This window comes from Xenopus laevis, chromosome 6L, assembly GCF_017654675.1.
Source record: "Xenopus laevis strain J_2021 chromosome 6L, Xenopus_laevis_v10.1, whole genome shotgun sequence".
Taxonomy (NCBI): domain Eukaryota; kingdom Metazoa; phylum Chordata; class Amphibia; order Anura; family Pipidae; genus Xenopus; species Xenopus laevis.
In genome coordinates this window covers 157,706,482-157,731,408 of record NC_054381.1, presented here as the reverse complement: position 1 = coordinate 157,731,408, position 24,927 = coordinate 157,706,482, and the positions used below count along the sequence as shown (strand labels likewise).

Below are 24,927 nucleotides of genomic sequence, written 5' to 3'. Positions count from 1 at the left end.
AGGTCAAATTTTAGAGCCTCCTGAGCTTTTTTAGACCTTGAATAAACTATAATGAACTCACAACTCAAATGGTTTCCCGTTTTATTCAAAACTTCTAATCGAATCAGTGAATTAGTTGGCTCCCTAACCATTTTTATCCATGTTTATTTATCAAAGGTTGAATTTTAGAGCCTCTGAGCTTTTTTAGACCTTGAATAAACTCGAATTGTTTCCGATTTTATGCAAAACTTCTAATCGAATCAGTGAACTCAGGTTGAACAACCCGAAAACTTGAGTTGATTGAGTTTTTCGCGTGAAAAAACTCAAATCGCTCAAATTGATCGAGTTTACAAGTGAAACCCACTGAAAAAAACTTGAACATCATGAAGGCTAGTAACATCTTCAAATGGTTCAAGGGACCTCCGCCATTGACTTCTACATGACCTCGACAAGTTTTCAATGGTGTATTTTCGGATTTGAGCTATTTCCATCTTCGGGGGTATAATAAATCTTGAAAAAATTTGAGTTTTTTTTTTTTTTTTCACTGAAAAATACCCTTGAAAATTCGAATTTGGAAATGAGAGCTTTGATTGGTAACATCTATGAGGACTGGCAGCCTACAGGAGGCTCTATTGACAATACATCTAATTGTTATACAAAACTTGCCTTCAACCCTGGAATTCAAAAATAACCATCTGCTTTCCTCACTTGGCGTCACGCTAATGTGACACTAATGGGCAGATTTGTTAAAGGTCGAATTGATTTTTGCTCTAATAAATTCAAATGTACTCGCAATACGAATGGGAGGTTATTTATGAAAACATTCCTAAAATTCGGTTGAATGGGAACAATCTGAAAATTTGTTTCGTATTCGAATTGAATATGAACAGAATTGAATACAGATAGGCTGCAGCTCACCGTTTAGTTGCTTGGTTCTGGTTATCGAACATACGAACAAAACTCGAATTTAATTTTCCTCCAAGAAAAACTCGAATGTCAGGAAGGCAATTAACATATTCAAATGAGTCAGTGGACCTCTGCCATTGACTTGTAAATTAATTTGGCAGGTTTTTGGTGGTGAATAGTCAAATTAGGACTGTTTTCATGGTCAAGGTCTGATAAATCTCACACTGGAATTTACATTCGAATTGAGTGATTAATATTCGAATGTTTGATGTTTAACACCAAACAAAAAATTTGAAAATTTTTTACCCTTAATAAATCTGCCCGTAAGACACTTGTCTGGAGTTACTTTACTAGGGTGATATAAGTAGGGACAGACACTCTATGGCTCTTATTAAAGCTATCGCCTTATAATTCGCTATCTTTGGTAGAATACTATTGTATTGTATTAATACTGTTCTTTTTAACCAATTGGGTTGTAGAACCAGCTGATGGACAGTATAGCATAAGATTCAGAGTTCAGTACCCTCCTAATGATTTTGCTGATTGCTTATCCCTATGTTCTGTGCCCCCTGCAGCACAAGGCAGTGCCACCTACTCTTTGATGTCTTCAACTCAACGGAGCATGAGCTCACTATTAATGCCAAGGACAACCAGGAACTCATTCTTCATGCTGGAGAGTGCCAAAGGTAAGGGCTTTTACAATCACACGGCAAGAAATATTGCTTTGCTTTCCATGTACAGTGCAGAGTTGCCTCCTATACTGTAGATCTTTAGGTATGAGAAAGGGACATCAAGTTGATCAAAGTGTGGGAGGTCCGCCATGTCTACTGATAAAAGCACTTTTATTAAAGGACATGTAAACGCTCCACGCAAAAATGTAATCACTGAAGAGCCTCTTTGAAATCTCTAAATACCTGCCATTCTGGTTGTTCAAAGGTTAAAGGGGATGTAAAGGCAAAAAATAAAATCCCATTTTTACTTTCTTTAATGAAAAAGAAATCTATCTCTAATACATCCTAATTAAAAAATGTGTACCATTTTTATAAGAAACCTAACTGTATGCAGTGAAATTCCCCCTTCGTTTTACTTGCTCTGACAGCTGCAGATAGGAAACTTCAGACCGTCCCTAACTGCTCTGCAGGTAAACAATCATACTTTCAAAAGGCAGGGGGGAGCCCCCCTACCTTACTTCCGAGAGCTTGAGCAGCTTTGTTTGTTTCCCTATAAAGCAGCCGGCGACTGTGTCGAGATTTGTATCCTCAGACCCAGTGCAGTCTGTATATTCTGATTATTAATCAGTCTTGCTGTATGTTTAGTATACAAAGTACAGCATTTGTAGCTTTATTCTATTTTAGACTTTAGTTTCCCTTTAATAGTAAGGTTGCAGCATCCCGTTAATCTCTTAGGATTCCTTCTGCTCCTCTAACCCACTCTGCCCCCTCCCTTGGGAATTTCCTTTGGCTGTTGGCTCATGAGCATGCTCAGTTCTTCTCAACTCAGATTTATAAACACACACTCCAGTCTAGCAGCCAATGAAAAGATGGCATTGCTGGTGTCCATAGAAACTCTGCACTAGTTGTCTGCTCCTATTTTTAAATCCTAACTCCTCTCCTGAGCTCAGAGTAACCATTACAGTGCTCAATCCAAGCAGGACTTGTCATCATAGTAAATTCTGCCTGTGTTAGCCGGCATTCTTTATTTGCATGAACTTTACATCTCATATGTGCTGTTTGCAGATATAAATGCACTGATTGTGTGTCAGAGGGAAAATGGCTGGGGGGTGAAGCTGTATTTGTTTTAGGGAAATGTAATGACTGCCAGATGGAGGGATGAATGCAGTACAAATAATGCCATTTGGCTGGGGGAGATATGCCCAACTTATATACATGGTAGGAAAATGTAGGCTTTACATGTCCTTTAAGGGGTACCGGTATATTTTTAATGATGGAGATCTGCCAAAAAGTGACATTAAAGGGGTGGTTGACCTTTTTAGGTAACTTTTAATATGTTACAGAATGGCCAATTCTAAGCAGCTTTTCAGTTTGTCTTCATTATTTGTTTGTTTTAGTGTTTTAATTATTTGTCTTTTTCTTCTGACTCTTTCGAGCTTTTAAATGGGGGTCACTGACCCCATCTAAAAACAAAAGCTCTGTAAGGCTACAAGTGTATTGCTCTTGCTCCTCTTTCTATTCAGGCCTCTCCTATTCATATTCCAGTCTCTTATTTAAATCAATGCATGGTTGCTAGGGCAATTTGGACCCTAGCGACCAGATTGCTGAAATTACAAACTGGAGAGCTGCTGAATAAAAAGCTAAATAACTCAAAAACCATACATAATAAAAAACCAATTGTCTCAGAATTTCACACTTTACATCATACGAACAGTTAACTCAAAGTTGAACAACCTCTTTAAAATGCAGTTCACATTGTCGCCTTTCTACCGCTGTTTAAAATGTATTTATAAAGATGTATAATGATTTAATGCCTTGAGTTTGCTTGAAAAACGCTGGGGAAAAAGATATTGGGGTTATTTCCCACAATGCATTTCCCTGTTATTAGCCACTGAAACCTCTGCTCACGGCGCCATCATTAGCATTGTCTTTAATTTATGAATTTAATTAGCGTTCATGTTTCCTATTCCTATAGAAACAATAGAATAGAATTCTACTTGTATCTGACAATTGAGCCTTCAAAGGCGGCTAATCAAAATTTTCCGGCCAGCCTGATCAACGATCCAAGTCTTCTGCTGATATCAGTTGGCTCGTCTTCCACCATATACCGTATATGCTCGAGTATAAGCCGAGTTTTTCAGCCCCCAAAATATGCTGAAAAACTCTACCTCGGCTTATATTCGGGTCAAGTGCAAAAACGGTCGCCGGCGCCTAAGAATAGTCGCCGGCATCTAAGAATAGTCGCCGGCATCTAAGAATAGTCGCCGGCATCTAAGAATAGTCGCCGGCATCTAAGAATAGTCGCCCGCATCTAAGAATAGTCGCCCGCGCCTAAGAACAGTCGCCCGCGCCTAAGAATAGTAGTCGGCGCCTTAGAATAGTCGCCAGTGCCTAAGAATAGTCTCCAAGAATATTCGCCGGCGTCCAAGAATGGTCGCCGGCATCTCCAATGGGAGCAGAAAACCTAAATTTTTTGATTGAAACTTACCAGAAGCTGCTGCATTTCTCACCCTAGGCTTATAGTCGAGTCAATAAGCTTTCCCAGTTTTTGGAGGTAAAATTAGGTACCTCGGCTTATACTCGGGACGGCTTATACTCGAGTATATACGATACGCGTCCAATTACTGTATGTACGAAAATGAGTTCTGTATGATTTTATCTGTGCGTCAATGGCCACCTTTATTAAGATGTACAACAAATTGGCTTGCTGTGCAGGTCATAAACCAGTAGGGGAACCCCATTGTTCCTGCTAATATTTGGTCTTCAGAGCTGAATGTTCAGCATGTTATTTCTCTGCCAACACCACAGTCAGGCCAAACTGACATAGAATTACGGTGAGTGGTTATACAAAAGTGCTGCTCTAAATGCAACACGGGTATAAAATGAGACGCCTTGTTTTCAGATTGAGAAGACAAATGTCCATGTCGCAGACGGATGTGCCGTTTACAGGAGAGGCTTAGGCTGCTGTCTTAGGAGAGTTCAGATAGAGGCAACTGGCCAAGAACTTTCAATTTAAAGAAGAAGAAAAGGCTAAAATGAAGTAAGCTTTATCAGAAAGGTCTATATAAATACACCAGTAAACCCTCAAAGTAATGCTGCTCTGAGTCCTCTGTCAAAAGAAACACCACATTTCTTTCCTTCTATTGAGTACTCATGGGCTTCTGTATCGGACTTCCTGTTTTCAGCTGAAACCTCCAGGGCTAGGGCTTGAGCATGCTCAGTTTGCTCCTCTCCTCTTTCCTTTCTCCCATCTTCTCTCCCTGCTGTAATCTGAGCCCAGAGCTATGAGTGAGGAGGGAATGACTCAGGCAGGAAGTGATGTCACACCAAGCTAATATGGCAGCTGCTATCCTAAACAAACAGAGCTTCTTGAGCTGTTTACTCAGCTGTGGTATAGCATTCTGCAGAATAAATATAGTGTTATAGCTGCACTATTGTAGCTAATCTATTGGCAATAAACTACTTCAGTAGCTTTCCTTCTCCTTTAAGGATGTCCCAGAGATTAGTGGTTGTAGGTAGAATTCATGTGTTGGGGTGTTACAATGTGTAGCAATCCAAGATATTTAAAGGGCAAGATCACAGCAGCACAATGAGATGTCAACTGTAGGGCAACATGGAGCATCATAATAGTGATAGTGATGGCAGCAGTCAACCAAGATGGTGACAGTAGGGCAAGATGGAGGCATCGCAACAAAATAGTGATAGTAAAGTAATATTGCAGCAGTAAATCAAGATGACCATAGTGGGACAACATGACAACAGTAGGGGAGATGGAGTAAAGCAAAGTGACAATAGTAGGACAAAATGACCATAGAAAGAGGAGACAGTATATGAAAATGAGCCCAGTAGGGTCAGTAGTAGGGCAAAGTGGAGGGCAAGATAAAAGCAGGACAATAGGGCAATATGGAAAGATCAGGACAAAATGATTACAGCACGGAAAGATGTAATAAATAAGGATAAGATGGTGACAGTAGAGCAATGTGGTGGCACATTGGGAAACATGTCAACAATAAAGCGAGATGCAGACAAAGCCACTCTATATCAGGACCTGTGATCTGTTGGTGATGTACATCTTCTGGCTCATCTGACAGTTAGGCAATTGGTAGGCACTGAGTGTTTTAGGTCAACGGTGACTCAAAGTCCATCGGTTGAACTGACCTCTAAGTACCCCAAATGTCTGATTTGCCCCTGACCCAAAATAATGAAAATCGAGATCTTGTCAATCATTAAACCAACTCGTGGACCCATTGCATCTTTAGGTAAAGACCCATGAGAATGTGACTAACTGGTCCCAATGAATTTTACTCACACGAGGAGATGTTGGACAGGCAAGTGACCAAAACTTTGGGAGTTTTATGACTTTACCCCATTTGCATCTTATATTAAATAGTCTGTCATCAACCCTCCCAAAAATCACAAATATCCACGTTGTATTAAGATTAAAAACTAAGTGAAGGTGACCAGGTTCAATACCTTTTAAGATCATAATGTTTCCAATGTATTGCTCTCTGTTTTAGTTTGAGTTTGCCTAATTAATCCTCTTGCTCTATAACAGCTTTAAGTATAAACTCAACCAAATTATGTTTAATTACTGCTATCCGCATTAGCTAGATTGGTTGATCTCCATTTGTTTTTATGTTCGTTAGAATCAGCCAAAGCAAATAAGATAATCGCCAGCTTCTTATAAACAAGGAGAGCAAATTACTTCAAGAGCCAAATGCTTCTAGAGCTACTCTGTGTTTCTCATCACTCATAAGTCTCCTCTGGGGTATTTGCTGCGTCATACATCATAGGCCAGACTCCTTGTCATAGTTATGTAGTAGTTGTAAATTGACAAAACACTCGCCAATAAAATCCAACTATATGTTTAAACTTATTCTGACCTAGTATTAACTGATCTAGAGGAAGGTCATAAGTCAACCAATCTCTGTTGCCTTTATAAAGAGACACTGCCCAGCCTATGGTTCCTTCTTTCATTGGTGGGTGCTGGGGTTCAATTTGAGCAAAAAATAAAGGGCTGTATGTTGCACATCACTAATGTAACAGATCCGTCTCTCCCTACTATACCTGCTATCCCACAGTCACACTCCCTTCCCAGAGACTATTATCCCACTGTTACTATAGACACCATCTCTCCCTACTATACCTGCTATCCCACAGTCACACTCCCTTCCCAGAGACTATTATCCACTGTTACTATAGGCACCATCTCTCCCTACTATACCTGCTATCCCACAGTCACACTCCCTTCCCAGAGACTATTATCCACTGTTACTATAGGCACCATCTCTCCCTACTATACCTGCTATCCCACAGTCACACTCCCTTCCCAGAGACTATTATCCACTGTTACTATAGGCACCATCTCTCCCTACTATACCTGCTATGCTATCCCACAGTCACACTCCCTTCCCAGAGACTATTATCCACTGTTACTATAGACACCATCTCTCCCTACTATACCTGCTATCCCACAGTCACACTCCCTTCCCAGAGACTATTATCCACTGTTACTATAGGCACCATCTCTCGCTACTATACCTGCTATCCCACAGTCACACTCCCTTCCCAAAGACTATTATCCCACTGTTACTATAGGCACCATCTCTCGCTACTATACCTGCTATCCCACAGTCACACTCCGTTCCCAGAGACTATTATCCACTGTTACTATAGACACCATCTCTCCCTACTATACCTGCTATCCCACAGTCACACTCCCTTCCCAGAGACTATTATCCACTGTTACTATAGGCACCATCTCTCCCTACTATACCTGCTATCCCACAGTCACACTCCCTTCCCAGAGACTATTGTCCACTGTTACTATAGACACCATCTCTCCCTACTATACCTGCTATCCCACAGTCACACTCCCTTCCCAGAGACTATTATCCACTGTTACTATACTCACCATCTCTCCCTACTATACCTGCTATCCCACAGTCACACTCCCTTCCCAGAGACTATTATCCCACTGTTACTATAGACACCATCTCTCCCTACTATACCTGCTATCCCACAAGTCACACTCCCTTCCCGAGACTATTATCCACTATTACTATAGACACCATCTCTCCCTACTATACCTGCTATCCCACAGTCACACTCCCTTCCCAGAGACTATTATCCACTGTTACTATAGACACCATCTCTCCCTACTATACCTGCTATCCCACAGTCACACTCCCTTCCAGAGACTATTAATCCACTGTTACTATAGACACCATCTCTCCTACTATACCTGCTATCCACAGTCACACTCCCTTCCCAGAGACTATTATCCACTGTTACTATAGGCACCATCTCTCCCTACTATACCTGCTATCCCACAGTCACACTCCCTTCCCAGAGACTATTATCCACTGTTACTATAGACACCATCTCTCCCTACTATACCTGCTATCCCACAGTCACACTCCCTTCCCAGAGACTATTATCCACTGTTACTATAGACACCATCTCTCCCTACTATACCTGCTATCCCACAGTCACACTCCCTTCCCAGAGACTATTATCCCACTGTTACTATAGACACCATCTCTCCCTACTATACCTGCTATTCCACAGTCACACTCCCTTCCCAGAGACTATTATCCACTGTTACTATAGACACCATCTCTCCCTACTATACCTGCTATCCCACAGTCACACTCCCTTCCCAGAGACTATTATCCCACTGTTACTATAGACACCATCTCTCCCTACTATACCTGCTATCCCACAGTCACACTCCCTTCCCAGAGACTATTATCCCACTGTTACTATAGACACCATCTCTCCCTACTATACCTGCTATTCCACAGTCACACTCCCTTCCCAGAGACTATTATCCACTGTTACTATAGACACATCTCTCCCTACTATAATTGCTATCCCACAGTCACACTCCCTTCCCAGAGACTACTATCCCACTGTTACTATAGGCACCATCTCTCCCTACTTTACCTGCTATCCCACAGTCATACTCCCTTCCCAGAGACTATTATCCACTGTTACTATAGGCACCACCTCTCCCTACTATACCTGCTATTCCACAGTCACACTCCCTTCCCAGAGACTATTATCCACTGTTACTATAGACACATCTCTCCCTACTATACCTGCTATCCCACATTCACACTCCCTTCCCAGAGACTATTATCCCACTGTTACTATAGACACCATCTCTCCCTACTATACCTGCTATCCCACAGTCACACTCCCTTCCCAGAGACTATTATCCCACTGTTACTATAGACACCATCTCTCCCTACTATACCTGCTATCACACAGTCACACTCCCTTCCCAGAGACTATTATCCACTGTTACTATAGGCACCATCTCTCCCTACTATACCTGCTATCCCACAGTCACACTCCCTTCCCAGAGACTATTATCCCACTGTTACTATAGGCACCATCTCTCCCTACTATACCTGCTATCCCACAGTCACACTCCCTTCCCAGAGACTATTATCCACTGTTACTATAGGCACCATCTCTCCCTACTATACCTGCTATCCCACAGTCACACTCCCTTCCCAGAGATAAAACAGACAGAAAAAACAAGAAAAATCTTTACCCATTGGAATTAATCACAGAAGAGTTTGCTGCTCAGTACTGAAACCCACCTCTAATAGTATAGTTCTACTTAAAATAATACCGTGGATGAAAATGTAGGAAAAAACAGAAATGTCATCCAATGAAGTAGCAGAAGTGATAGGGAAACATCTCATTACAGCCTCCATTGGAAAGGTCACCCTTTTTAACCGACCATTATTATCTCAAGTGCTTTCAGAGAGCCTTTTCAGCCTTTAATATATGGATATTATCTGTCTGTAACATTATTATGTGAAAAGAAACTGTGCAAGAGAGGACACTTGTTCATTCACTGTTACCTTTAAAGTTTAGAGGCAGGTGGAATTTGCCAAAAAGTACTTTTGTCCCCATATCGTTGCCTCATTGGAGCTGCTCCCAAATAACCTCAAATGAACCCTAAAAATGAATATGGTTAGAAATTCTGTATTGTTTATATTAAACTTACTTTACCAGCCCAGAGATTCAGTAGAACTATAACAGTAATGACCCAGGAATTCAAAATTGCCCCCAGCAGCTCCCCATCTTGGATTTTGTTATGCCTCTTTTGTGAGTCAGTGGCTCTGCACATGCTCAGTGGGCTCTGGGCTGCTGCTGAGAAGCTAAACTTAGGGGTCATTGGAAATCAACAAACCAGTTGTAAAATTAGGTTTTTCATAGGTGAAACTGCTACAGGTTTGATCATTAAAGAACAGTAACACCAAAAAATTAAAGTGTATGAAAGTAATGAAAATATAATGTATAGATTGTGCTGCACTCGTACTGGTGTGTTTGTTGCAGAAACTCTACAATAGTTTATATAAACAAACTGCTTTGTAGTTTAAAGCTGGCCATAGATGTTGAGATTTTTAAAAGATCAGATCCTGATCGTGAGACCAATATCTTCTCAGAACGATCGTACGAATTTACCATCAACTAAAAAGACCAATTTGGCAGGAAAACAAAGGGGAGCTGCCTGCTGGGCCCTGCAAACATAGATACATTGCACTGGGACCGACAAAGATTTTTTGACCTGGCCGATCAATTTCCTGACAGATGTCGGCCGAAAAATCGTAAGATGTACGATCGTTCGAATACCACTAACCGCACGATAATTTTGAAGGATTGGTCGGACTTCGCTAAAATCGGTCGTTCGGCAAGAAGAATCGTCGCGTCTATGGGGACCATAAAGCTGAAAAAGGCACAGGATACGCAATATATAATCAATAAGCCTTTTAGTATACAATGTAATTCTTCTGTGATCCATTGTGTACCTTGTGCTTGAATGGCTGCTCCCATGGCTACACATCAGCTTGTTTATATGAACTATAGTAGTACTTATCTGTTATCTACTGTGTATCCTGTGCTTGAATGGCTGCCCCCATGGCTACACAGCAGCTTGTTTATATAAACTATAGTAGTACTTATCTGTTATCTACTGTGTATCCTGTGCTTGAATGGCTGCCCCCATGGCTACACAGCAGCTTGTTTATATAAACTATAGTAGTACTTATCTGTTATCTACTGTGTATCCTGTGCTTGAATGGCTGCCCTAATGGCTACACAGCAGCTTGTTTATATAAACGATAACAGTTTTTCTGCAGAAAACACACCAGTTTTACCAGTGCAGGGCAACAGTGCATTATATTGTCATTCTTTTAAAACACTTTTTGGCATTACTGTGGCTTTAATAATTTCAGACTGCACTGATTTCTATGCTGCCGTGTAATGTGATTTTGAACTAATTAATAATCGGCCTTGTGAATTTTATATTCTCTATATATATATATATATACATATATATATATATATATACATATATATATATATATATACATATATATATATATATATATACATATATATATATATATAATATATATATATATATATATATATATATATATATATATATATATATATATATATATATATATATATATAGTATATTGTGAGTGGGTTCCTAAGCTCAGTAAGTGACAGCAGCACAGAGCATGTGCAGTGAATCAGCAGAAAAGAAGATGGGGAGCTACTGGGGCATCTTTGGAGACACAGATCTTTACTGCTAAACGGGTGTAGGGGCTTGGGCTGGAACAGAATTTTTGTTGGGCTTTAGTTTTCCTTTAAGCAGTAGTAATTAGCTAGTAATCCACCTATGGAAGTTTGTGGATACAGCCTGATCTTTCCAAGATGTGCCAATAACGTTGCTACTCTCAGTCACATGACATTGTCTCTGTGTGTGTCTCACATTACTGCCCTTTCCTCTCTATCCTTCCCCTGTCGGACCAGTTCAGCTTTACTCACTGACAGAGTCGCGACTCGGTGCTTTGGGGGGAAAAAACCTCTTGGCAGGTCCGGTGTCAGACACCATAAACATTGCCTTTACTGTTATATGTGAAGAGCTAATAATTAGATTCCCAGCTAATTAACATGACATTTTGCAGAGAAATAGTCTCATTAAAGGTTGAAGGCAGCGCTGCGTCGGCAGACATGTCTTGCTCTTTATCTCCGACCACAATCACTTTGTTACATTGATTAAGTGACTTCACTTTCTGACGTTTTTACCACAAAGTCAAGATTCAGAATCCACTCATTTAAAGTGGACCTGTCGCCTATTCATAAAAAACTGGATCATGAAAGTCCTTTGCAGATTAAACATGGAAGGTTTTGGGGCGATACACAAATTGTCTTAATCACAAATTGTCACAAAGTGGCTCCTGCTTGTTGTGATTGTGTAATTCTGAGATTGATGGAAACACAATCTAAATAATAAATTTAGGAGAGAGAGAGAGAGAGAGGGAGAGAGAGAGAGAGAGAGAGAGAGGTATAGGTACCGGGCCAGGAAAAATGTACTAAAATGGAGAATGACCCCATGACCAGTACGAAGATACTCTATGGTCACAGAACTCCTCACTGATTTCTAATATCCTTATTTACAGTAGGGGGTACATTATCCCTTATAAAACATGAGTGATCCTCAGAGTTCCCTGTATAACTCAGCCTGCAGCCTTGTGCCTTTATATGGTCACAGAACAACCCCTCAGTGACTTCTAATATCCTTATCATTTACAGTAGGGGGTACATTATCCCTTATAATACATGAGTGATACTCAGAGTTCCCTGTATAACTCAGCCTGCAGCCTTGTGCCTTTATATGGTCACAGAACAACCCCTCAGTAACTTCTAATATCCTTATCATTTACAGTAGGGGGTACATTATCCCTTATAATACATGAGTGATACTCAGAGTTCCCTGTATAACTCAGCCTGCAGCCTTGTGCCTTTATATGGTCACAGAACCCCTCAGTGACTCTAATATCCTTATCATTTACAGTAGGGGGTACATTATCCCTTATAATACACGAGTGATACTCAGAGTTCCCTGTATAACTCAGCCTGCAGCCTTGTGCCTTTATATGGTCACAGAACAACCCCTCAGTGACTTCTAATATCCTTATAATTTACAGTAGGGGGTCCATTATCCCTTATAATACATGAGTGATACTCAGAGTTCCCTGTATAACTCAGCCTGCAACCTTGTGCCTTTATATGGTCACAGAACAACCCCTCAGTGACTCTAATATCCTTATCATTTACAGTCGGATGGTTACATTTTTCACAAGGGTTAGACTGGAAATACTATTCTGTAATGTAGAATCAAGTAGGTTGATATAAGTACGGATATAAAGATAAATTGTAGGTGTAAGTGAATGGGAATCCAGGAGCAGCTGTGCCAGGGAAAGTTAAAGCTGCTGTTGAACTAAAACTTGCAGAATTATTCACCATTTCCCAGGACACAAAACCTTTGCCCCCCTGCTCTACTCCTCCCCATTACTGTCCTTGTCTTTACATTTATTACTTGGCCTGAGTTCTGCCCCAGGCATAATAGAGCCCCCAGAGACTCCCGCATTGGGTTTTTTTAAAAATATAATTGTATTTACTCTGCATTTTCTCACGTTTTGCTTTGCCAACAATAACGATTAATAGCGACCTCTCTTCATAAATAAATGATTTTATGCTGTTGTTTATTTAGTTGCTTAAATAATGAATGGTACAATGCCGAGTATCGGGGTCATTAGCTGGAGAAGGTTTGTGTGTTTCTAGTATTTTATGCTGCCGTGTCTTCTTCCAGCCAGACTTGGAGTTAGGGCTGGGGAGGGGTAAGGGCAAGTAAACTCTAGCGTAAAAGACTTTGTTAAATCATAGAACATTGTGTAAACTGGAGTCTCTGCTGGAGGAGAGCTGACTAATGCAACAGTATTTCAATGTTAAGTCGGAACCAGCAGTGAATGGAAGAATAATGGACAAGAAAACGGGGTGGCACATGTACAATAATATGACATATACCTTCCAACTGTCCCGTTTTGAGAGCTCAATCCGCAATCCTGGATATGTACTGATATTTCCCGAATTTCTCTTTGATCTGCTGCACTGAACAGCCAGAAAAAAGTTACAAAGTTTCTAACTTAATTGGCTCTTGGCAGACAGCCCAGAACACATACTTAACATACTTTTGTAACAGTTTTAGATAAGATAAGAACGAATACTCACAGCTTAAAGGGCAATTCACCTTCATTAGCAAAACTGTAATAACATATAAAAACCATATAAATGTGTTCAAACTTTTCATATCCTGCCAAATTTTGTAAAATGGACATGGTAATTAGGGGGGCGTGGCCACAAAAAATGGGCACGGCAAAACTTTTTGTCCCTCTTTCTGTTTCCAAAATGTTGGGAGGTATGTAGTTAGAAGTTCTTTGCCCTGAAAGGGGTGGTTCACCTTTAAGTATGTTCTAGAATGGTCAATTTTAAGCAACGTTTCAATTGGTCTTCATGATTTATTTTGTATCGGTTTTGAAAAAAAGCTCTGTTCAGCTTTCAAATGGGGGTCACTGACCCCATCTAAAAACAAAGGCTCTGTAAGGCTACAAATGTATTGTTATTGTTACTTTTTATTGCTCCTCTTTCTATTCAGGCCTCTCCTATTTATATTCCAGTCTCTTATTCATATCAGTACATGGTTGCTAGGGGGATTTGGAGATGAAATGGCAAACTGGGGAGATTCTGAATAAAAAGCTAAATAAGTCAAAAACCACAAATAATAAATAATGAAAACCAATTGCAAATTGTCTCAGAATATCACTCTCTACATCATATTAACAGTTAATTTAAATGTGACCAACCCCTTTAAGTTAGATAAATCTGTGTCTCCATCAGCAAGGGATGGGGGGGGAGAGTTTAGTTAGGGGTCCGGTGGCAGATGGATTCCCCTATAGAGCAGTGGTCTGATCCGAGTGCTGTAAGGGGTCAGAGATTGCAAGGGAGTGTTTTGAGTTCAGCGTTTGGGCAGATTGTGGGTGCGGTTTTGGTGTTATTGAGAGAAATTCAAGTAATCGGGGGATTTGACCATTCCTTTAGTTTATTTTTTCATTGGGGCCCCAATATATTATAATTATACTATTTATTATACTATATATTATACTATAGTTATTATACTATATATTATACTATAGTTATTATGCTATATATTATATTATGCTATAGTTATTATACTATATATTATACTATAGTTATTATACTATATATTATATTATAGTTATTATACTATATATTATATTATAGTTATTATACTATATATTATACTATAGTTATTATACTATATATTATACTATAGTTATTATACTATATATTATACTATAGTTATTATACTATATATTATACTATAGTTATTATACTATAGTTATTATACTATATATTATACTATAGTTATTATACTATATATTATACTATAGTTATTATACTATATATTATACTATAGTTATTATACTATATATTATACTATAGTTATTATACTATATTATCCTATAGTATTATACTGTATATACTATAGTTATTATACTGTATATTATACTATAGTTATTATACTATATATTATACTATAGTTATTATACTATATATTATACTATAGTTATTATACTATATATTATCTATAGTTATTATACTGTATATTATACTATAGTTATTATTATACTATATATTATACTATAGTTATTATGCTATATATTATATTATGCTATAGTTATTATACTATATATTATACTATAGTTATTATACTATATATTATACTATAGTTATTATACTATATATTATACTATAGTTATTATACTATATATTATACTATAGTTATTATACTATATATTATACTATAGTTATTATACTATATATTATACTATAGTTATTATACTATATATTATACTATAGTTATTATACTATATATTATACTATAGTTATTATACTATATATTATCCTATAGTTATTATACTGTATATTATACTATAGTTATTATACTATATATTATACTATAGTTATTATGCTATATATTATATTATGCTATAGTTATTATACTATATATTATACTATAGTTATTATACTATATATTATACTATAGTTATTATACTATATATTATACTATAGTTATTATACTATATATTATACTATAGTTATATATATACTATAGTTATTATACTATTATTATGCTATAGTTATTATACTATATATTATCCTATAGTTATTATACTATATATTATACTATAGTTATTATACTATATATTATACTATAGTTATTATACTATATATTATACTATAGTTATTATACTATATATTATCCTATAGTTAATATACTATATATTATGCTATAGTTATTATACTATATATTATACTATAGTTATTATACTATATATTATACTATAGTTGGCAGGTATAAAGTAGTACGGGAGCCCATGATTTCTGATGGCGGCCCCCGTATTGGATCAGTGTGTTGGTGAGCATTGCTCTTGTGTTCACATCCGGGGATTCTCTTTATGAATCTTATTTTCAGGACAGGCTGTGTGCGATTCTGTAGCTGCTCAGTAAATAATAAGGATTCTGCAGGACTCAGGGCTAATAGGGCTGTTATATAAGGACGATACCTTCTCCCCATTGATCACCCTGCATTTAATTAATACCTAAGACGTTTCACGCCCCAGCGGCTGGCAGGCTTCTCCTGGGTTGGGTGGGTTGATTGACACCTCTGGTAACCATGTTAGACACGTGTGCGTTTGTTGGGTCAGGAATTCTTCCTCCTGTCGAGTTTACTTTATCCTGTTTCACTGTTATCATTAGCTCCCGAGCTGGAGTGGAACCAGCCCAGCATGAGGATCAGAAGCCTCGGGCTTTTCCTCTGAGTCTATGGGTTCATCACTAACACAAACGGGTTCAGGGAAGAGAAAAGAGAACATTTTTCTTGGGCACCCAACCCAAGAGGTTCCCTCTCTGCAACAGAATGGCTTTAGTTACGCTTACCAACAGAATGCTAGGTGTCTAACCACACGGTAGCTACATACATACTCTCTACAGTCTATCCAAGCCAGGTCATTTCAACCCAAAATTTGATCTCATCTAAATGAGCCTAAATTCAAACCTTCAGTAGAAGGTTTAATATATAAAATGTAGTATGCTTATTCCCTCCTATGTGAACTCACAATCTTCTGCTTTATATTCAGAGACATTTTGGCATCTCACAGGGAGTCTGTAACTCAAGTAATGGATTGGACCAGAACATTCTGCCCTCTTAAAGGGGAAGATGCAGGAAGTGTAACTTAAACAGTGGGTGGGACTTCCACTCTCGCAGGAGTTGATCAGGAAGTGTGTAATTCAAGCAGTGGGTGGGACTAGAATATACTGATGGCAGCTTACAGGGGATGGGATAAGGAGTCTTTAAAGGAGAAGGAAAGCTACGGAGGCATTTTATTGCCAATAGATTTGCTGCAATAGTGCAAGATAGAATGCTATATTTATTCTGTAGAATGTTTTACCATACCTGAGTAAAAAGCTCTAGAAACTCTGTTTGTTTAGGATAGGAGCTGCAGTATTAATGTGGTGTGACATCACTTCCTGCCTGAATCTCTCCCTGCTCTGGGCTCAGATTACAGTAGAGAAGGGAGGCAGGGGGGGGCGCAAACTGAGCATGCTCTTGCCCAGGGCAATGAGGTTTAAGCTGAAGGCAGGAAGTCTGATACAGAAGCCCATGAGTACACAATAGAAGGAAAGAAATGCTGTGTTTCTTTTGACAGGGAACTCAGAACAGCATTACTTTGAGGGTTTACTGGTATATTTAGGTGGACCTTTCTGATAAGGCTTACTTAGTTTTAACCTTTCCTTCTCCTTTAACTGAATTGTGGGTGGGATTAGAACACTGCATTTTACAGGGGAGGGGCAGGAACTGTGTAATTCAAGCAGTGGGTGGGACTACTCTGGCAGTAGTGAAACAGGAATTGTATGACAGGAAGTGTGTAACTGAAGTGGTGGGTGGGACTAGAACACTCATGGCAGCTTACAGGGGATGGGACAAGGAGTCTTTAACTCAATAGTGGGTGGGATTAGAACACTGTAGTTTACAGGGGAGGGGCAGGAACTGTGTAATTCAAGCAGTGGGTGGGATTAGAACACTGATTCGGTTTGCCACGATAATTTGAAGGGAAAACCGGGCATGTTTCCTAATGATAGACATGACGATCGGCTGATTGCCGTGTCATAGCCACTCCCCCTGATGTTACGGCCCACCGCATAAAGGCCCGCCCCCCGCCGCGTAACCGCCCTGCCCGCTCTCCACTGGCAGAAAAGGTGGCAGTTTACATGGGGTGGGACAAGGAGTCTCTAACTGAATAGTGGGTGTGACTAGAACCCTGCAGCTTACAGGGACTGTGTAATTCAAGCAGTGGGTGGGACTAGAAAACTGTGTGTGGGCTGTGCTAGAATACTCTGGGGAAGTAAGAGGGACTGGAAGTTTTAAAGGGGAGAAGCAGGAAGTGTGTAACTGAAGAAGTGGGTGGGACTAGAACATCAATGGCTGCTTGTAGATTGAAGGCAAGAAGTAGTAGCTTAGATTTTAACACTTAGATGGCAGCTTACAGGCAGAGGAGCAGAGAGGATAATGATAAAGGTGATTCAATTAGTTTGATGACAATGTTTAAAGCAAGCGGCAATACTTTACAGTAAATTGTTCATAAACTGCATTTTGAATTGGTGGGAAACCCGTTCCCTGGTTAAAAAAACAGAAATCCCACATTGCCCTGGTATAGAGAATATAAGAAGATTTGAAAAGCCACAGAATGTTTCCTTTAGAAGAATAGCTGCACCATTTATACTAGAATTAACAACCCATTTTATGGGGACATAAACATCAAATTGCCTCCTCGTTGATAAAAAGAAAGTTAAAACGCGGAGCTGAAATGTCACATGTAATTATTCTGTAACAACACTGATTTCTTCCCCAGAGAATCGCTGAAATCTCTCCTTTTGACACTTGCTGCGCACTCTCTCAGGCTGGGGGGCTCAGTTCTGATATTACTGGCTACTGGATTCTAACTGCAACCACTGGCACATAGTCCTACAGCACCAACCTGGGCTCATTTCTAATTCTCTTATTCTCTGGGTGGGGAGCCGTCATCTTGCTTTTTGCTGGAATGAATGGGACCATTCAGATGAGAGTTTAAATTCCAAACTGGAGAGCTGCCCACCTGCCCGGTGCTGATACACTATGTGCCCACCCACCTATCAGGTGCCGATATGGCATCTTACAGGGAGTCTGTGAAATTCTATGTGCCCACCCACCAGGTACTGATACACTGTGTCTGGGGAAAAAGAATATCGGCACACGAGGCATTCGCGTTGCACGGAGCACCCTGCTCGTTTATTGTGCGGAAATGCTACGTTTCAGGGACACGCCCCTTTGTCATGCTTGACAAAGGGGTGTGTCCCGAAATGTTGCATTTCTGCACAATAAACGAGCAGGGTGCTCCCTGCAACGCTAATGCCTTGTGTGGCGATACTCTTTTTTCCCAGACCAATTGTGAGGTTGCTGATCCTCTAATATTGTGCATAGGGATGCACCGAATCCACTATTTTGGATTTGGCCGAACCCCCGAATCCTTTGTGAAAGATTCGGCCGAATCCGAACCCTAATTTGCATATGCAAATTAGGGATGGGAAGGGGAAAAATTGCTGATATGCCCGCTAGGTGCCTATATGCTATGTGCCCACCCGCTAGGTTCCGATATTCTATGCGCCCACCCGCCAGGTGCCAATATGCTCTGTGCCCACCAGCCAGGTCCTGGTATGTTATGTGCCCACCCGCCAGTTGCCGATATGCTATGAGCCCACCCACTAGGTGCCTATATGTTATGTGCCCACCCACCAGTTGCCTACATGCTATGTGCCCACCCACCACATAAATCAGCAGATGAAATCTACTGGCATCCACTGGGAAGGCAGAATGCCCCATTATAACGATGCAATTATTCACCCTGGGGTCAAACAATTAGATCGCCCATTTGGCACTGCATGTTGGTGTACCCAGTTGAGTAAAGATGGATCTTATAATACAAGCCCTCATACTCTTAAGCCCCTAATAATCTGTATTCAATGCAGCCTGTGACCCCCATAGTTACAGAACCCGTTGTCATTTTTGAAGGTCAATTTAATTTGTCTCCCCCTTGTGTTTTCTCATGTTCTCATCAGATTGTTGATTCCTATTTAAACAGCAGCTGTCCGACACCTTGGATGTAGAGTACATTGGAGACAACTACCCCCCCCACATGGTATTTCAGGGCCGTTTCCCTGAGACAAAATCTTCTCAAGGAGGGCCGTCGGCTGGAAACGTCCTGAGCTCACTTAATACTTTCCAACTGGCGGAGAATAGCAATTCATCTCACAGCTCTGCTGCACAAACCTCTCCATAAATCATCCCTTTCCCCAATGTCACTTCCACTCACTCCAAAGCTTGTGCCCAGCTTGGCTGTGCCAAATTCTGCTGTCTGCCCTCCCACCGGAGCCTCCGCATGTGAAAAACTGAGCAAAAATATCTCATTTCATTATGTATCTGCTTTAAATCTCCTTTTGGGGAGCTGGGCATTGTACTGGCTGACAAACTCAACTAGAACACGACTCGGGCCCTGTAATCTTATTTGTAAAGATGGCAGCCAATATCACAGGTGGCAGAATAAAAGCTGGAACGAAAGACAACCGTCTCACCCACTGACACACACAGCAAGTGGCACCGCTCCTGTCTGGCAGAAATTCTCTCATTCCACTGCCTCGCATTCTCTCTCTTCTTGTTAAAGGGGAACTATCACTATTTCAGCATACTGAAATAAGAAACTTTGTAAATACAATCAATTAAACATTCTTTATCGTTTCTGAAATAATCACGTTTATCTTCACTATCCCTCCCTCAGCATCTGTTTCTCCTCATTCTGTCTTCATGCAGCAGTCGGGTGTCAGATGAATGATCCATTATATCTTATAGGGGGGCTCCTTTCCTAGCAGATGAATTAGAGCTCACTCAAATAACTGATTCTAGTAAAAACACAATATAACAAAATAACTGCCTTTTGCACAAATTCTGCATGTAGAGAGACATGATGTCTGGTGAGTTTAATAGAGTGAGCTCTAATACATCTTCTAGGCAGGGAGTCCCCCTATAAGATATATTGGATCTAACTGTTGATAATTATCTGACACCCAACTGCTGCATGAAGAGAGAATGAAGAGTTAAGGTGGACATACACCGAGAGATCTGCTCATTTGGCGATGTTGTCAAAAGAGTGGATCTCTTTCCCATATGCCCTCCTTGAGGTCCGATGGTGGGCCTTAGGGTCCAATGATCAGATCATAATACAGGAATACAGGCGGTCAGATTGCGGGACCACAACAACGAACAAATGCGATATGAGATCAGACGGGATTTTTAGCCCTGCCCCATCGATTGGGGAAGCCCGTCAGAGGTCCCCATACACTTGAAATAATGTTTCTAGGGGGTCTCGGGGCTAAAAGAATACGTTTCCGAGGTTCGTGCACACGCACACACACACACTATACATGGAATAATTCAAACTGTGATATTTCTATAGGATACAGCAGAACTAACAATAACCTGTACACACACACTCTCTCACTGAACAGTTATGTCCCATGTGGCCCCTCTTATAGTCATTAACTCAGAGTTAGAGAGCTGAAAAGCAGGAAGTAGTGTTCTGGCTATTATGTTACACATCCAGTCACTCCAGCCTTTATACATTACATTTTTGCCTAACTAACTATATTAGATACATTTTTTATTTAGCACAGCCTATTTACCCAGTTTTACACTGAACTGTTCCCTTAAAGTTGAAGTAGTGAGCTGCACCACATTTATATCGACCACATGAGCTGAAAACCACAGAGACAATGCAACGGAGGGCACTCTATGGTCAGATTGCTCTGATCTCATTGGCTCTGCATGTACAGTAGATGAGCAGCTTTTGTCCAACATTCGTATCGAAGTGCGAGGAGATTAGAGAATATGCCCCTCTTTCAGGCCTATTTGTAATATATTGGCCAACTAATGTTGCTGTGTGTCTGTGACCTGTGCATAAAGGAAAGAAATGCAATTTATTATCTCAGTCACCCAAACTGCTTATTATTTATAACCTTTTATATTCAGTCTTTAGTAAAAAGCTTTTTACTTACTAATATTCCCAACCACTGCCTCAGCGCTCGCTGACATTTACGCCACGTTCCTTCTTCTCAGAGAGCTGCTATTTTCCTCAAATTATATATCTCTATAGATAATATGCACAGGAGCAGGGTGAGACTGCGGGGCTCATTGGTACCACTTTCCTTGTCTTCTTAAAGGAGAAGGAAAGCTACGGAGGCATTTTATTGCCAATAGATTAGCTGCAATAGTGCAAGCTAGAATGCTATATTTATTCTGTAGAATGTTTTACCATACCTGAGTAAAAAGCTCTAGAAACTCTCTGTTTGTTTAGGATAGGAGCTGCAGTATTAATGTGGTGTGACATCACTTCCTGCCTGAGTCTCTCCCTGCTCTGGGCTCAGATTACAGTAGAGAAGGGAGGGGGAGGGGAAGAGGAGCAAACTGAGCATGCTCTTGCCCAGGGCAATGAGGTTTAAGCTGAAGGCAGGAAGTCTGATACAGAAGCCCATGAGTACACAATAGAAGGAAAGAAATGCAGTGTTTCTTTTGACAGGGGACTCAGAGCAGCACTACTTTGGGGGTTTACTGGTATATTTAGATGGACCTTTCTGATAAGGCTTACTTAGTTTTAACCTTTCCTTCTCCTTTAAACATTTGTACTTGTATATTGTCCTGGAAAGTATAAGCCTTTTCTATTGACTTGTTGTTGCCTACTAATAGGCTAGTGGCTTTGTGGTCAAGAGGCATTTTCTGATGTCATGAAGCCATTAAAAAACAGCCAGCATAGTTATTCTCTAAGCACAATTCAGCAGGAACAGCCCCTAAGTTTGTTCATAGTCTGTACAGAGAGATCCCATAAAACTATGGCAGCATAGGTATTCCCCTGTACTAAGCACAATTCAGCAGGAACAGTCCCTAAGTTTGCTCTTAGTCTGTACAGAGAGATCCCATAAAACTATGGCAACATAGGTATTCCCCTGTACTAAGCACAATTCAGCAGGAACAGTCCCTAAATTTGCTCATAGTCTGTACAGAGAGATCCCATAAAACTATGGCAGCATAGGTATTCCCTGTACTAAGCACAATTCAGCAGGAACAGTCCCTAAGTTTGCTCATAGTCTGTACAGAGAGATCCCATAAAACTATGGCAGCATAGGTATTCCCTGTACTAAGCACAATTCAGTATTAACAGCCCATAAGTTTGCTCATAGTCTGTACAGAGAGATCCCATAAAACTATGGCAGCATAGGTATTCCCTGTACTAAGCACAATTCAGCAGGAACAGTCCCCTAAGTTTGCTCATAGTCTGTACAGAGAGATCCCATAAAACTATGGAAGCATAGGTATTCCCTGTACTAAGCACAATTCAGCAGGAACAGTCCCTAAGTTTGTTCATAGTCTGTACAGAGAGATCCCATAAAACTATGTCAGCATAGGTATTCCCTGTACTAAGCACAATTCAGCAGGAACAGCCCCTAAGTTTGCTCATAGTCTGTACAGAGAGATCCCATAAAACGATTCCAGGACAATTTGCTATTTTTTTAACAAACCCGCTTACCACAATGCCAATCCTTTACAAACCTCTCAATGCATTTGGCAAAATTAACAACTTTAAAGGAGAAGGAAAGTCTTCTTGCATTTCGGGTGCCAAATGTTAGACACACCAGTGCTCCTATCAGCAGAAAACTGCACCGACCCGGGATTCTTCCAGTGAGCACCACGGATCGATCCTCTTCCGGCTTCTTCTTTCTTTGCGCGGCTGCACATGCACAGTAGAGCGGAAAGCCGAACTTTAACTAAAAAGTTGACTACTTTGTTCAACTGCGCATGCGTTTGCCCCAGGAAATTTGAAGACAGAAGAAGCCGGAAGAGGATCTCTCCGTGGTGCTCACTGGTATAACCCCAGGTCGGTGCAGTGTTCTGCTGATAGGAGCACCGGCCAGGGGTTTCAGGTAAGTCAATACAATCACTTGGGGTGCCTAACATTTGGCACCCCAAGTGCAAGAAGACTTTCCTTCTCCTTTAAGGTTAATTATAATAAATCGTTAGCCCTGAACATTTCTCTCTCCCCACATACATTCCAAGGACTCTCCCATAACTTTACATATAGTTGGGCGAATAGGCAGGTCACTTATCTGGGAATATCCATCACTAGGGACTGACTATTGGATAGAGGATAATTGTAAGGCTTTGTATGCGAAATTAAACAAGGACCTGCAAAATTGGACCAACCAACCTTTATCTTGACTAGGCAGGGTCAATGTTACTTTTTGTACTTGTTTCAGCGTGTCACACTCTCCCTAGTACAGGTATTTGATCCATTATCCGGAAAACCCGTTATCCAGAAAGCTCTGAATTACAGAAAGCCGTATCCCATAGACTCCGTTTTATCCAAATAATCCAAATTTTTAAAAAATGATTTCCTTTTTGTGTAGTAATAAAACAGTAGCTTGTACTTGATCCTAACTAAGACATAATTAATCCTTATTGGAGGCAACACCAGCCTACTGGGTTTATTTCATGTTTATATGGTTTTCTAGTAGACTTAAGGTATGAAGATCCAAATTATGGAAAGACCCATTATCCGGAAAACCCCCAGGTCCCAAACATTCTGAATAACAGATCCCATACTTGTACTTAGCTGCAGACCTTTCAATCCGCAATAATCAAATTTATCTGGAATGGCCACCCTCCAAAAATGAAAATGACTGTATTGCACAGGAGTGAGGCGGAAGAAGGCCTAGCACTTCCAGACTGTGTTCGGTAGGTGAAAGCATCAATCCTGTCATGGAACAGTGAGGACTGTGAAAGGCTTTATGACAAGGAATCCTCACTACAATTTCCAATATATTTGTACCATTATCAGAATCAGATCAATGATATGTTCATATCAAGTCATGTAAATATTCACAAGTAGCACCATATAATGGAAAATATATAAGGTGAGAGATGCTATACCTCCCAATTGTCCCGGCTTTCACAGGACAGTCACGATTTTGACAGCTCAGCATGCAGTCCCGGATTTTTACTTTCTCTTAGATCTCCTGCACTGAACAGCCAGAAAAAGATACAAAGTTCTAAAATTGAATCGGCTTTTGGCAGAGAGCCCAAAATACGCGACAGGTGCATTTTGATACTTTTGTAACAATTTAAGATAAGCAAAGAAACAATTGTAACAATTTAAAGGAGACATATAGGATACATTTAAAAAAAACTAAAAAAAAAAAACTATGTTTTTTAGGCAATTATAAGTAATGTATGGTGTTGCTTTTAAATGGTGCTCAAAATTATTATTTTTAA

The 24,927-nt window shown here is 40.1% G+C and overlaps 1 protein-coding gene across 1 annotated transcript in view; it reads left to right on the top strand.

Annotated features, from left to right (window-relative positions):
- The window catches only part of trappc9.L (trafficking protein particle complex subunit 9 L homeolog), a gene marked incomplete at its 5' end in the record, with an annotated part of 331,258 nt that overhangs the window by 117,201 nt on the left and 189,130 nt on the right, over window positions 1-24,927 (top strand). Inside the window, 1 exon segment of the mRNA NM_001089879.1 lies at window positions 1,461-1,571. Coding sequence (NP_001083348.1) covers window positions 1,461-1,571 — 111 coding nt within the window.